Here is a 15802-nt window from a genome sequence, read left to right on the forward strand (position 1 = left end):
ATATCATGCAACACTCTAAGTCACATTCTTGGCTTATTTTTCTTGGAAACTATTTCCTTTTGGCTCCGTGGGGCTGAGTCCTTTGCTTAAAAATAATGTCCTTTCTGGGCCCGCATTCAACTGATCAAGCCGTTTGAGGGTCCCGCAGGTTCCTCGTCCTGAGTCCTGCCTTCAGTGTTGACTGAATGCACAGGGGTGAAGGGGTGTCCTGAACAAACCTGACGTGTGGGCCGTGGTGCTGGGTTCCCACGGGCCTCGAGGTGTTAATTCCCGGCATGAGTGTAGCCAGTCTCAGTAGTAAGTCATGTGTGAGGGGACCTGTGGGGAGTGGCCAGGCGAGGCCAGACTGGGATGGGGGGGGACAAGGTGAGCAGGAGAAGAGACGGGCAAGAAAGGGCTGGAGGAGCAGGACTGCATGGACGGTAGGGTCAAGAGGAAGTCAGATCGGCTTTTGTCAGGGAAGGAGTGAAACCAGAGACGGTGAGGGTCAGGATGGCCCCACTGCCCACCGCTGTCCTTTCCTTCCCTCAACCGTGGCACTCAGTCCCAGATGCAGCCTCAGAACCAGTCTAAACGCAGCATTCCAAGCACCTTGGCTGAAGCCTGTTTGCACGCAACCTCACGTGGAGGCTGAGAAGAGGAAGAGGTGGCGGTGGCGAGACAGGATGGGGAGCTGGCACTGGTCCACGGGTGAGGCGAGGGCCAGGGTGGCTGCAGCTGGGCAAAAGGAAGGAAGCACAGAATCTACACCGGAGACGGAATCCACGCTCAGTAAATGACCCCGGGAAAGCCGATGACCCGGACGCTTGGCTTCTCCAAGAGGAGAACTTTTGTCAAGGAAAAGGATTGTAAAGGAGAACTACGGGTGCTGGCCTGAGGTGGAGACACGGCCTGGGGGTGGGTGGAGAGATTAATATGCCTGGTGTCTGCAGGGGGAGTGAGGGTGGACTAGGGGTCAGTGTAGCGGAGTCCACCGAGGCAGGAGGGCAGTAGATGGGCTCCCAGCCAGACCTGAGCGAACAGGAGCAGGTGGAGGATGGGACCCGAAAAATACGGCCTCGGTGTTCACAGCAGGCTCATGGGTGCACCCGACAGCGTGACTGGGCCCGTCTGGAGGGGCTGATGAGCAGTTGCTGCCTCCGCAGGGAGAGGCACTGGGAACGGCTGATGATCACAGGGATGGGTGCCCATTGTTTTCCTGCAAGGAACCAGACCCTGCCAGGGCCAAAGGCAATTGTGCTTGAAACGAACAAGAACGTCTACATCGCCAGCTGCCACTCAGCCACCTCTGTCCCTGACAACCTCAAGTGCCTCCACCCTACAGGTAATAATACCATGACAAATCGTTCCAAAAGACAGGACCACACTTATAATCGGTGCAAGACAGAGGGTCACCCTGGTGGTCATTTGGGTCAAACAAGGATGTTACTGCTGAATAAGTTTAGCCTAAATGCAACTTTTTGGAAGTCCAGGCCTATAGAACTTGAAATCATTTAAAACTCAGTGGCATTAGGTCAAACTGGCAAAAATTGTTAGACCACCTAAAACTTCCACCCCGGCAGCAGAGATCTCTGGATAAATTATTGAGCTAATCGTCTTTTAGAGAAGGCATATTAACGCCTGCAATGTCTGCAGCTCTAACAAAACACATGTAAAATAACAGATGATCAAAGCTGGCAAAACCTCTAAAACCACTTATAATCAAGAGATCTCCTCTCCTGGGGTAACCAAATAACCTGGCTTTCTTCTGGCGCTGCGACAGATCTATTGCTCTGAATCGGGGATCAGGAGCAGTTGAATCCAACTGTGAGCAGATGATAAAAGCTCGCAGATGTTTCTCACACTGGAATCTGACCTGCTCCTCTGTTGTTTTTCTATTTGAATGGATATTACAGTCTTATCTGATCTGTTCATATCTTTTTAATTTCCTCTTGAAAATTAAAAAAAAAACTTTGTACATTTCGAATTCAAAGCACATATATTTTTTCTGGCATCTAAAAACTACATTTATCCCCCATCAGTCTCTGATGAACTCAACTGGATACTTCAAAATGTGTTTGGATCCCACAGTAGTTTTTGCTCCTAGCCACACATTTCTGACTCAATTCAGCCTTTCTAACACGTGGCTGACCACCTCAGCACAAGAGTTTGGGGCACCAAAGTTTTGGTCAAAGATCTACATCGTTCTGAGATTCCTACTTAAAAATCTCACATTAAACACAGCTTCCCCAGTCAGAAATCTTGCTCAGAAGCTTGCACATGTGAGCACTGGACACAGCGCTCTGAGAGAAGGGGGTCTAAAGGAAAAGCCCACGGTCATGTCTGGCTGTGTGGTCGCAAGCCTGTGGGCCTCTACGACACGGGGCACTGGCTGAGCTCAGGGGGCTTCTCAGGACCAGGTGGGAGGCCAAGGCCTTTCTGGGTCTGTAACTGCAGCTGCTTCATAAGAGTCCAGGCATCACCAGTCCCAGAGCTGCCCCCAGTCCCAGTGCTGCCCCCAGGCCCAGTGCTGCCCCCAGGCCCAGAGCTGCCCCCAGGCCCAGAGCTGCACTCAGGCCCAGAGCTGCCCCCAGTCCCAGTGCTGCCCCCAGGCCCAGTGCTGCCCCCAGTCCCAGTGTTGCCCCCAGGCCCAGAGCTGCCCCCAGGCCCAAAGCTGCCCCCCACATGCTGCCAGTATGCTTACATGAAGAGGAAGTGCAAGGCTCAGGAGCACCAGGCATGACCCCCTTGCAGACTGGAAGGTGGGCATTTGGCAGAGATGGGAGGCAGCTGTTTCTGGCATGTGTGGCCATCTGGGGAGAGATGGGATGGTCTTCCAGCCTGGAGGAAAAAAAGAAAACAGCAATAAATACAGATAGGAGATATTTGACTGCTGACTACTGTGTAGCATCACAAAAAAATACAGGAAGTGGAAGTACCTGGAAGTCTTTTGTTAAACTGATATTAGCAGATATTGAATCTCTTTAAGAAATAGGAAGTGCCCTTACCTCACTCTTGTTAGCTCTTATAAATTTACAGTGAAACATGGCTATTATTTTTCTAACACAGAGTTAGACCTTTTGGCTTTGGGTGACACGGGAGCATGACATTTCAACCAAACAATTTAAAGTATCAATCTTCTGGGCTTTCTTCCAAGGATGAAGCAGATTAGCCAAGGGATGAATTCCATCAGAAAAGACGTGACACATGTCAGCCGTGACAACAAGAGTTAGGCCGGAACAGGACTGGGGAAGAGCTTGCTCTCTGGAACACTATCAATGGTGTGTGCAGCGCCTACCGCTGGCACCTGGGTCGATGGAGACTCATTGGCCCAGCAGACATGCAGTGGGCGCCTGCAAGAGACAGGGGGCCTGGGCAAGCACATCACAGAGAGGTAAGTAGGATGTGGGGTGGCATCTCCCGTCAGCCTTCACAGCAGATCCCCAGGAAGGTTCTGCAGTGTGCGCACAGCAGCACAGAACTCACTCCCCTTCAACGAGGAGATACCAGCCACCTGCTCCAGCAAGGGCTTAGTGGGGACACAGCACGGCAGGCTTGTCCCCCCTCTGTCTAGGGTTGTACCCCATGAAACGGCTGTTCTTGAATGTCAGTTCCAGCAGCAAAGACAAGCAGACACCTAACTGCCATGCGGGGCAGAAAAACCTCTGTGTGTGTGTGTGTGTGTGTGTGTGTGTGGTGTGCATGTGTGTGTAAGAGAAAGGCAGACAGACAGACTCAGCCGGTCTTGAACTCTGAGCTTGGGTTTGTCAGGGGCCCGAAGACGGAACATTTCCCGGCAGAGGTAGCAAGCACCATGAACGGGCAGGGCAGGAAAAAGCATATATGTGCGCTGCTTTGTTACAGAGAGATTTAGTGCACTCAAAATGCACACAGTGTCCTGGGGAACGTGGGGCTTCGAGGGCTGAGGTTGGGGGGTGTCAATTAAGAAGGACCTGGTTGGCCAGGGTTTGATTAGATTTGGTCCCTAAGGGAAACAGGAGTCACAGCAGTGAGATTCCACAACGATGTAGCAGAAGGAGCACTGTGTCTGTGGTCGTGGAGCGTGCACCGTGGCAGGCAGCATGGCCTGGACGCTGCGCCCAGCCCGGGGAGGAAGAAATTGCTCAGGAAGGCAGAGAGGAGGGGCCGGAGCCAGGAGAGCAGGTGGGAGGGGAGGGCTGGGCACCCGGGGTGGGATCCTGTTCGCTTGTCTGGGGGTATTAATGCCGCTCCCTGAAGCAGGGGGCTCAGAAGACTGTGGTGTTCATCCGGAAAAGGCTGAACTGGGGGTGGTGTGAGGACACATCTAGCACGGGGGTGGGGGGCAAGTCTGGGCTGGAGGGAGAGACTTGGGTGTCAGCAGCATGTAAGGGAAACCAGAGAACCAGGAGGATGGGATGGGATCTTTAATAGGGACCTGCAGGGCACAGTATTTTAGGAGGAAGAGGGTTGAGAGTCGGGGGACCAGCCCACAGCGGCCGTGGGATGGAGGTGGGAGAACTCCCCGGGGTGGTCAGTGGGGCAACTGCCAGAGTGTCCTCCGGGCTTGGAAACTGGGAGGTCACCTGGGGCGGTGGAAAAACTAATTTGCAGACGTCACCGCCAGACCACGTGGGCTGTGAAGGGAGAGGAGGATGGGCAGGGAAGGAACCAGAGGGCGAGAGGGCGAGGGAGGCCTGGAGACATGGAGCCTGGTGAAAGGCCTCGGGAAAGAAAGCAGCGAGGGAGGTGGAAGATGGAGCAAAAGAGGTGCTAAATGAGGTTGCAACGTTTGGGCAGTGCCGGGGGAGAGGGGATCTAGGGGCCACAGAGGGTGAGGTCTGGCCGAGGGGAGGTGGGAGGGATGCTGGGTGATGGAGGGTCCTGCATTACACAGGGGCGACTGTATTCGTTATTTTCAACCTTTCTTTTCTTGATTTTAAAACCAGTGTTTATCATGAAAAATTAGGAAAATATATAGAAAATACAGAATATCCTGCTAGACACAACCCCTATTAACATTTGACATCTTTCACTCTTTTTAAAATGCAAATATATACTTTAAAAAACAACTTGGGATCACTGTATGTGGCCAGCAGGCTAGATCCACACTATTTTATAGTTTGCTTTTTCACTTAGCAACGTCTTGGGAGGCTCTTTCTATGAATTAAATATTCTTCTGAAATGTTACTTTCAATACTATTTTATGTGGCTAATAATTTAACCCACTTCCTACTTTGGGCATTTAGATTATTTCTCATTATATAAGTAATGCTTCAATAAATACTCTTGTGTTTGTGTGTGTGTGTGTGTGTGTGTGTGTGTGTATCTGTCAATATCTGATTACTTCTCAGTATAAATCCTTGGAGTGGGATTACTGACTCCGAAAGTACTAGTGTCTGGAATGTGTGTAATGCATATTGTCAGAGTGTCCCCGAGATCACTGAGATTCTTGATTTATCTACACATCCGGCATCACTGGGTTATCAGAGGGCGTTGGGTGTGCATGGAGCGTCATGTAACCTTTTTAAAGAAGTTGACCTGAGATGCTGAGTGTTAACTTTGTGCTGCCAGCCTGCGGGGAACCCCTACACTCTGTCATCACCTACTTACCGCGTAACCGCCGCTGTCTTTCTCCCCTACTAGGTGGCTTGCTCTGTGTGCTCCTGAGGGCAGGAAGCACATCGCTTATTTTTGCACCCCTAGCAACTGGCAGACAGATGTGTTATAAATGTTTGTTAAATTGGCCTGACGGACAGAGCTGGTGATGGGGCGATTGCTTCGTTAAGAGTGGGAAGGTCCATCATTTCAGGAAAATGAGGTTCCCTCATTCCTAGCAGGGACCACTTCCACAAGTCAGGGGACAGCCACATGTGCTCCCCAGGCATGGAAAAATGTCCTCTTTTTCTCTCCTTGAGGTAGAACATTTCCCCTAAGAATTAACTGTGCCCATTGGTTATATCTTGTATTTATTAGATTCCCTTTGCCCATATTCCTGATTAAATATGCTTATCTTATTGTTGCCTCTCTGTGAAGCCGGGGTTTTAATAACTTTAAAAAATAATTTTAAAATAATTTTTTTAAAAGATGATTCAGTGTCCTCTTTCCCATCTTAAGCAAGATGAATTTTATTAATTCCTCTTACTACTTCCATTCAAAAAGATATTACATTTATAAACTGGATTTACTAGTAGTTGACAGTTGGCTATGTTCTGGATCCAAAACATGAACACGAAACCCCTCAGATATAAATGACATTTTGGGGACGATTAGGGAATATTTATATGCTATATTATTAAATTAACGTTAACTTTCTCAGGTGTGATAATGTGGTTAGGTAAAAGGATGTTCTTATTCTTAGGAGATGTGCGCTGAAACTATGCTACCTCCTTTCAAACAGTTCAGCAAAAAAATATGTATTTGTGTAAATTATATATTATGCCCAGAGAGAGAGAGAGAGAGAGAGAGAGAGAGAGAGAGAGAGAGACAGCACATATGTGTCAGAACGCTAACAGCTGGAAGCTCTTCATTGTAATAATTCTTCCAACTTTTCTGTAGGTTAAAAAATACTGGTTGTAGGTTTAAGAGAAAAAGGCATGATATTAGCTTATACATTAATAATTAAAAATAAAAACCTTGAAATATGAAGCACATGATAACTAGTTTTGAAATCAAATCAAACATCTCAGAGCACCATCCACAGCATGGGCCCTGAAATATTTACAGGTCAGGTCCTGGATGGGCAACCAAACTCCACCAGAGCAGGTGCTGGGGCTCCAGAGTCCTCAGCATCCATGCACAGAGATCTACAAGGGCAGGCATTTCTGTGTTTTGTTTGTTGCTGTATCCCCGGTGCCGAGTTGTTCATTACAGATTACTATAGAGCAAACCTGGAAATAAGCAAACCGCCCCGCTGTAGGGGATAACTAAGTAAAATACGTCATATTCATTTGAAATATCTTATGGCCACTATTTGTTGTATGAATAAATGTAGGTTTTTCGCCTGCTCTCTATAATCCCCTTATTTGCACCTGTTTCTCTCCAGCGTTCTCTCCGGACAGGAGAAGAGGCCACCCAGACCACGGAAGAGGCTTCGTCCAGACCAAGCTGGACTGCCTGGCCTGGGGCTCCCCCAGAGCCCCTAGGGGTCAGGTCCTCAGGTCCCCAGGGAGACCAGAGGCTCTGGATAACCAGACTAGTTTTGTTTATATAAACAGGGTAGGAGCAAGGCTATGAAGAAGGAATAAGGCTTGGCAGCCAAAAATTCATATCGGTGCTTTACAGAGTCATCTAGAAATAAGCTGACGGCATCTTAAACTGTGACACTCCATCCCAGCAAAGGGCCTGGTGCTACGGTGAGAGGCTGCAGAGAAGAACAGGAGTCCTTCCTGGGTAGACCCGCCACTCCTTTTGGTCCTTTCCTTCAGAATCACATTGGCCAACACCAGCCTTCTCCTGGATAAAGGCTGTTAAGTGGCTTGGAGACCCTGAGAGACATGGGGGGAAGAGGGAGACTCAACCTCTTTCCTTTCAAAAAATCCCCAAAAGATAAATAATAAGGAGATAAATGCTTTTGATATGAAATTTTATTTTGAATTTTTAAAATACGTACATCTTACACTGCAGTTAATCAAAACAAAGCTTAAGAAAGTAAATCCCCGCCTCCTTTAGTACCCGGACTTACGCTGGGTACCCGGTCCTGTGGCCGCCGGGAGTGATGGGCCGGCGCAGGGGCTCGGGGCCGCCCCACTGCATGCCGGCCGCCCCCTTCCGCCTCGCCTTCCCCGTGTTGGTCATGATCTGGTGGAAGCAAAGAGGAAACAGGGCTGGAGAAATCATCTAGTTGAGAGCTGACCTAGACATGCTAACTCACTACATTTAATAATCTATAGTAATAAGAGGATTTGCAAATAAGTGAGGAAGGATCATGACATGGATCATTCAGCTAAACAGAAAATTTTGGGGAAAATCTGCTTAGGTTTTCATATTATACCATTTAGCAGTGTAAATTAAAAAAACAAAATCAAACCATGGAAAAAGGAGAAGAAAAGAATTGCATATAGTAACTTATCACATCCCTGGAGAGGACTGACTTTTGAAAGTAAGAAGGGAAAAAAGACAGACAGATTTGGTTTCATAAAAAATTAACATTTCCACATACACAGTAATTTAATGATAAACCAAATTAACAGGTAAACAATGAACTGGGAAGAAATATTTGCAGCATGTATAACAGATGAAAGCTTAAGATTTTCATTAGATAAAGAGTTCTTACAAATCAGTAAGTAAAACACTAAGTAGATGACTGGGCAAAGAATTCAAACAGCCAAGTCACAAAATAAAAAGTATCACCAGTAAAGAGAAGAAAAAATGATCAACTTTATAAGTAACTAGAAACTACAATTTTACAAAAAATGTATCATTCTCCAATTATTAAGTGAGTGACAGTTAAAGAAATGACCCCATCCACTTCTGACAATAGTTTAAAATGTCAGTGGCATGGAAATTTGAGACAGCTCTTTTGGAAAGTAATTTGGCATTTTATATCAAGAGTCATTAAAATGTTCATATCCTTGGGTGTTAAACCCTAGAGAGAGAATCCAAAATATGGAAGATGTTAAATAAAGCTGTATGTAACAAAATCATTACACAGTAAACCTGGAACAATCTAACTGTCTAGTAATAGGGGAATAATTAAGTAAAATATGGCATATTCATTTGAAATATTACATGGCCATGTACAATGATAAAGACTAGGTTATGAAGAAAAATGTTCATTTAAAACATTGTTAAGTCAGGTTATAATATTGTACATAAATGATGCTTTCCATTATGCTAAAAGTACACAAAAAGACTGGAAGGAAATGAACACTAAAATGATTATAGTGGCTACATAGGACAGTGAACCAAGAAAAATTTTTTTCCTCTCTATTTTCTGAGTTTTCTGTAATATGGTTATATTATGTTAATAATTAAGAAAAACTGTTTAAAAAAGAAATCACTGTAAAATTGGTGAAATCTGAATGAAGTCTGTGGACTGTACCAACATCAATCTCCTGGTTCAATACATGCTACAGCCACCACTGAGGATGCCAGGTAAAGGATGCACGGGACCTCTCTGTACTACTTTTTCCACTTCCCATGAATCTGTAATTATTTCCAAATAAAAAGTTAAAGAAAAATTTTTAATTGGAATTACGTCTTTGATTTCCTGATTTTACTTTAAAGTTATTTGGGCTTATCTAGTATTTGAGGTAGGAAGAAGAAAAAAAAGGCCCAATTCCTCTGGGAGAGCATCGCTAGGCCTCACCTGTGCTGTGGGGGACAGCTACCAGCTGGAGGGGTTGGTCAGTGGGTGGGGGGAGAGGGAAGGGGGTGTGAAGGGGAGAAAGGCAGGAGAGAGGGGCGGGGGGGCCCCTACCCTCTTGGAGGAAATGGAACATAATTAAGCCTCCCAAATAAGAACTAATATGCAGTTTCATTTCTCTTAATATCTCTTGTGAAATTTGCAAAAGAAGGCTATTTTAACTGCCATCACTCACTCCTGCTGTCTGCTTCCCCTCCGACTTCTCTTCTGTCCCGCTGTCCCCGTCTAGTACCTAGGGTCAAATTCACATGTCCGCCCCCATCACCAGAGCAGGTTCCTTCAGGCCAATATTCAACAGTACCTTAGGACCACCCAGGGCTTCTCTTTCCCCCTCCATTATGCCAGTCAGACACCCGGGTCCTTCCACAGAGGGCTAGGATAGGAAGGCTCAGTCTTAGGCGCTGGAGAGGGAGACAGCGAGTGTGTGGGCTGCCAGCCCCCCACGCCCCCTGCCTCCTCCCTGTTTCACTGTCCCGCCCAGCTCACCCCTCCCAGCTCCTTCCTAGAGGAGAGAGAACACGGCACATATCTGAGAGTGTTTCAGCCTTTGGAAAACCCCGTCGGCCACACCATCTCCCTAAAACTTCACAGGCCTAAGAAACAATCTAAGGTGGGTGGTATTTGTCCTCTCCAGTGGATGAGGAAACTGGGTCAGGCCTGTGGGCAGAACCATCCGGTGTGTCGTCAGAAGGCCTGAGGAAAGGTCTCTGGTGAGCAGGGTTGGTGTGAGGGCCCAGGACGACTGTGTTAGGCGCTCGGTGTCTCAGAGCAGCTCTTTCCAGAGGGCTTGTTTCCTGTTCACCTCACAAGCCACTGTGCAGGTGGGGAGCCGCAGAGGGGCCCACAAGGGCTCCAGGGCCCTCTCTGGGCACCTCAGTTTGCAAAGGAGCCTTTTTGGGCTGAAAAGGTCTTAAAGTGTAACTACCAACAACGTGCTCTTTCCACAGAAATGCTTCAGGTGTTGTTGGGAGAGAAGAGAAAGGGTTCCTGACAACCACACTACTCATCAAAGGAACTCAGCTTCCATCTGTGTTACGGATGGAGATGCTGCTTGAAAAAAGGTTCTGCTACTAAAAAAATACAGCATGTTTAACCACAATTAGAAAAAAATGCAGCATGTGATTTAGCTGAACGTAATTTATTCTGTAGTAAAAGATGGTCAACATGTCAATTTAGGTTAAAAATTTCCCATTTACTAGTTTTTGAGTATTGGTGAATCACTTAAAGCAATTATGACATGCTATAGAGCAGTATGAATTTTTGTAAGAAAATACAGGCCCACAATATGTCCATCTATAGACATGGAAAACAACCTGGAAGCTGAAGGAGACACTGCTAGCTGGCCACCTAATACTCATTCTCTCTTTCTTGACCAACAGCCCTCTGATTTTGTGGACCCAGAAATGCGTCTACTTAAAAACACCTTTCCAGACTCCCTTGCAGCTAGGGGCCATGTGGCCCAGTTCTGACCAGTAAGAAGTAAGTGGGGAGGAGGGTGGGAGGAAGACACAAGAGGGAGGAGATATGGTGATATACGTATATGTATAGCTGATTCACTTTGTTATAAAGCAGAAACTAACACACCATTGTAAAGCAATTATACTCCAAAAAAAAAAAAAAAAAAAGTAAGTGGGGGACGCCAGAAGTAGCTTTGGGAAAAGCACTGTAGAGAGGGTGGATTTGGCTGGACTGCACTCTTGACTTCCTCCTGACTTTATCATGATTTGTGCCAGGAGCTGCATCCATCGTCTTATGACCAAGAGGCAACAAGCATGTGAACGAAGGGTCAATGCACCAGGCAGAGCTCCCGTGGAGCTAATGAAACCAAAGCTTCACAGACCCAGAAAGAGCCCTGGCAATGTGCTCATATGGTTTTTGTAAAATTTGCAGAAGTAGCATGTTTCAATTGCAGTCACTTAAAACTGCTGTTTCTTTCTACTCTCACTTCCCTTGCCATACTCCCCCTCATGGTGTTGGAATGGCCAAAGGCAATTTAGAACTTAGCCAAAAGGACGTTGAATCCGGGTGACCTTTAATTTGAGTTTAGTGGGAAATATGATTCCCAGTCACTTCTGTGCATAGCCAAACCATCGCTAGCTGTCCTGGTGTGGAAGTGGCTTCTAGGAATTCCACACATCATCAGAGAATTTATGAAGAGTCAGTGCACAGGAAAACTTGAAATGCCCCCAAATCTTCCAGTTTCTTTATGAAAGAAGTTTGAGGATGGTTTTCTCAAATTTAACAACAATCCTAAAAATTTACACAGCATTACCATAAAACTAAATGTGAGGCCAAAAGAAAATTTTCAACTCTATCAATAATAAGAAACAAAGCTGGGGCTTCCCTGGTGGCACAGTGGTTGAGAGTTCGCCTGCTGATGCAGGGGACACGGGTTCGTGCCCCGGTCTGGAAAGATCCCACATGCCGCGGAGTGGCTAGGCCTGTGAGCCATGGCCGCTGAGCCTGCGCGTCCGGAGCCTGTGCTCTGCAATGGGAGAGGCCACAGCAGTGAGAGGCCCGCGTGCCGCAAAAAAAAAAAAAAGAAACAAAGCTGATCAAATACATTACAGGAAGGACTAATTTTCTTTTCTTTCTCTGTAGAAAATATTACAAACTCATTGCAACATATGTAGAGGCAATCAAAGACTATAAAACAAAAAATATCCGGAAAGAAAACTATGAAGCACGTGGCAAGCAGCTAGTTAATAAAACATTATTTTTCTGTTTGTGATACCTGTCAGTTCTTTCTTTTTTCCCTTTACCTACTTAAAAAAAAAAAAATTGAACTATAGTTGATTTACCATGTTGTGTTAGTTTCAGGTATACAGCAAAGTGATTCAGTTATACATATATCTATTCTCTTTTAGATTCTTTTCCATTATAGGTTATTACAAGATATTGAGTATAGTTCCCTGTGTTATACAGTAGGTCCTTATTGGTTATCGATCTGTCAGTTCTTAAAATTTGACTTTGACTGTGATTTATTTTTCTTAGTCTCATTCTAATTATTCACTTTCATACCTAAACCTTGTATTCCGTTGTTTTAAAGAAGGCCTGCAAAACCCTGTAAACTGGAGGGCCCACAAAACCTGGATCTTCCCTTCTGACGGGCTGGGTGAAAGAAGGCAAGAGATGAGCCTGGGGTCTGATAAGGCTGGATTCCCTGCTACTTGCAGATGAGCTCAATACCAACTGACAAAGGAAAGATGAGATGCAGAGATAAATGAAAGGAAAATAGAGGGAACAGTGGTTATCTCTGGGTGGACAGAATTATTATGGTGGTTGTTTATGCTGTACTTACTTTTGACTTTTCAGTAATAAGCATGTATTTCTTTTGCAATCAGAAAAAAGAACCCCAGAAACAAACTGAAAAAGAAAAGGATTTAGAATCTTTGGGGGTTGGGGATTCTTCCCCTGCTTGTTTGGTTGTGTTTTCACACATAGGAATATGGACTTTTTAGTTAGTTCCAAGTGACTTTTCAATCATCAGAGTCAGGCAGAGCAGGAATAATTGGTTGAAAAGTGATTAGAAAAAAACCCCAAAGTGGAGACAAATTTGAAGAAAAAAAGGAAAAACTGGAAACTGAGGCCCTTCCTTCTCCGGTTTTGGTTTTCACTGTGAGTAAAACAGGGCCAGCCGCAGGCGCCCAAGCTTCTTCCCTGTCTCCGGCGGGCTGGTCCTGCCCCCTGGCCGCTGCACTCATTTCCCCTGCTGAGGCCCCGTTAACCTTGAGGTCTGCCCACGTGGCAATGTTTCCATGGCCCAGATGCTGGCTTTAGAACCACTGAGGGTTGTAATAAAGATGCAGATTCCTGGGGCCAGGTCCCCACACACAGACTGTCTGAAGATTGGGTCAGGACCCCTGCTTTAACCAGCCCTTTAAGAGATCTCCAAACCAACTTGGCAGAAAAGAAAGTGTGGAAAGGGAGTGACTAGCATTGACACCAGGCATTCCCCCTCCAAACTGAGTCTATGCTTAAAAATTGGACCATAGAGTAATTCTGAATATTTCACACAGTTGGAGACTCTAAACTTTCAAATATGGAACAGAATTCACTGGAAAATCAACAGTTCTCCCAGAAGGCAGCAGAGCTTAGTGGTAAACAGCAAGCAGGCTCAGGTAACACCTGAGAATGCTCCTCAACGCTCCCAGCCTTAGCTTCCTCATCTATGACACGCAATACGAGCAGAATTTACCCCATCCTTTGTTGGAAGGATTAAATAAATGGAATCAGATGTGTGAGGCAATCAGCACAGGGCCTGGCCCAGGACGTGAGCCCAACTAATTTAAGGCACGCCTATGACTGTTAAAGGTAACTGAACAATAAGTTTAAACTTCAAAATAAAAACAAAAAAACTGAGATCCTATGATAAATATCTACACTCCTTTACCCAGGGTACTGAAGGTATTTAAATCAGGGCACTCTTTTTAGGAAGAACTAAGTGATTATTTGGCATGATATGGATGATTCTAAATACTTTAGAAATAACCAAGCAAGGAGAAGCTGGCAAGTCATCAATCTTGACCTGCTGCTGACCACGGCCTGAAGAAGAAACACAAAAGGGTGCTGTTTTTCACCAGAATTATGAGTGAACGGATACATTTTTTTTTTTTTTTTTTTTTTTTTTTTTTTTTTGCGTACACGGGCCTCTCACTGTTGTGGCCTCTCCCGTTGAGGAGAACAGGCTCCGGATGCGCAGGCTCAGCGGCCATGGCTCACGGGCCCAGCCGCTCCACGGCATGTGGGATCTTCCCGGACGGGGGCACGAACCCGTGTCCCCTGCATCGGCAGGTGGACTCTCAACCACTGCGCCACCAGGGAAGCCCGAACGGATACATTTGATGTGACCACCACCACTCTCAAGCAAGCCCAGGAAAAGTGGCTTGTTCTGCTCAAGCCTTCCCTGAGTTCCCTGTGGTCGTCAGCTTCTTCATGGCCCGGGCTCTGCAGTGCGCAGGCGCTACCTGCTTGAACCTGGGGGAGTGAGGACAGGCAGCTAGTGTGGCCTTGCAGGGCGCGGGGTGGCCATCAATGCCCAGCAAGCGGGGAGCCATGGGTCCAGGCATCCTGGGAAGGGCTCCCTTCCATCCCCTCGACACCCTGGCAGGCTTCCCTCACTGCACCTCCCCCCTCACGCCCTAACTAGTATTATAGTTTGTAAGTCACTGGTGTGTACAATTACCGCTCCCGGGATGATGGTAAGGAGGTCTGGGCTGGGGCCTAGACTCTACTTTAATCCACCTTCGACGGCCAGCTCTGACGTCACAGGACGATACCCGTCAACCCCCTGACCCTCCATCCCTCATCAACAGCACAGTTTTATCTGCTCTGTGTCACCTGTAAACGTCTGGAAGATAACAGCTTGAGAAACGTTGCCAGCATTCTGTTGTGTGTTAGGCAAATGGCACAGGTTCAATGAAAAATTTTTGAATACAAGTTTCTAAAAGTCAACAGCTTTCCACTGATCTTGAAAAATCTACAATCTACCTAGTACACCAGAATGGGAGGCGTGAATTGTGATATCTGGGGTGCACATTCCCTAGTGAAATGCAACACCTTCTATCTCTGGCAGGTTCCCTCGTTTGACACAAGCAGTTAGCAGGTGTGAGTGCACAACCCCCATGTGAACCACCAGAGCCAAAGGTGGGCAGGTGAGGTGAGCTCACAGCGCTGGCCGGCTGTCAATTTCAAATCAAGACTGGGTGACTGAGGGCAGCTGAGGAGTCTAACAAACAAAGACAGCAAAATGGGCGGTACGCCTATAACCTCAGCGCTTACTGCTCAACAGTAAGCTCTCTAATAAAACTTTAAAGGGTTTCCACATGAGATCCTATGGTGACCTGGTCTAGTGGGTCGAATGGTGGCCCCCAAGAGATCTGTCCATGTACTAACCCCGGGAACCTGTGAACATGGCCTGATTTGGATAAACAGTCTTTGCAGCTGTAGTTACATTAGGGATCTTGACATGAAGAGATCATCCTAGATTATCCTAAATCCAGTGAAGGGTGTCATAAGAGATAAGAGAACACAAAGAGAAGAGGAGAAGGAGGCGGAGTCTGGAGTTCCACAGCCACAAGCCAAGGAGGGTCTGGAGCCGCCAGAAGGTGCAAGACCAAGAAAGATTCTCCCCTAGAGCCTTCGGAGGGAGTGTGGCTGTGCTGATAACTTGATTGTGGATTTCTGGCCTCCAGAGTGGTGAGAGAACACATTTCTGTGGTTTTAAGCCATCCAGTTTATGGTAATTTGTTACTGCAGCCCTAGGAAACGAATAACCTTGGTCTTCACGTCCCTATAACGAATGCTTTCTGTACTTCATTCTTACCACTCACATCGCCACCGAAAAGTAACTGACGCCAATGAGATAAACAAGCATGTGTAGAACGTTTCTAAATACTTCCTTCTGGTAAAAGAACAGCACCTATGCATTAAGGGGATTTAGAACTGCAGGCTAGGGTAAAATGACACCATTTCTGG

General features: G+C 46.5%; 1 protein-coding gene across 2 annotated transcripts in view; it reads right to left on the reverse strand.

Moving 5' to 3' along the window:
• ARMC9 (armadillo repeat containing 9) overlaps nt 1-15802 on the reverse strand; it is a 143453-nt gene that overhangs the window by 12710 nt on the left and 114941 nt on the right. For both annotated transcript variants that reach the window (XM_082631085.1, XM_082631084.1), the window contains exons 21-22: nt 7643-7758; nt 2684-2820 (exon numbers count right to left, since the gene is read on the reverse strand). In XM_082631085.1, coding sequence (XP_082487211.1) covers nt 2684-2820; nt 7643-7758 — 253 coding nt within the window. The remainder of the gene's footprint in view (nt 1-2683; nt 2821-7642; nt 7759-15802) is intronic.

The sequence above is a fragment of the Mesoplodon mirus genome (assembly GCF_964341445.2).
Source record: "Mesoplodon mirus genome assembly, chromosome: 8".
Classification (NCBI taxonomy): Eukaryota; Metazoa; Chordata; class Mammalia; order Artiodactyla; family Ziphiidae; genus Mesoplodon; species Mesoplodon mirus.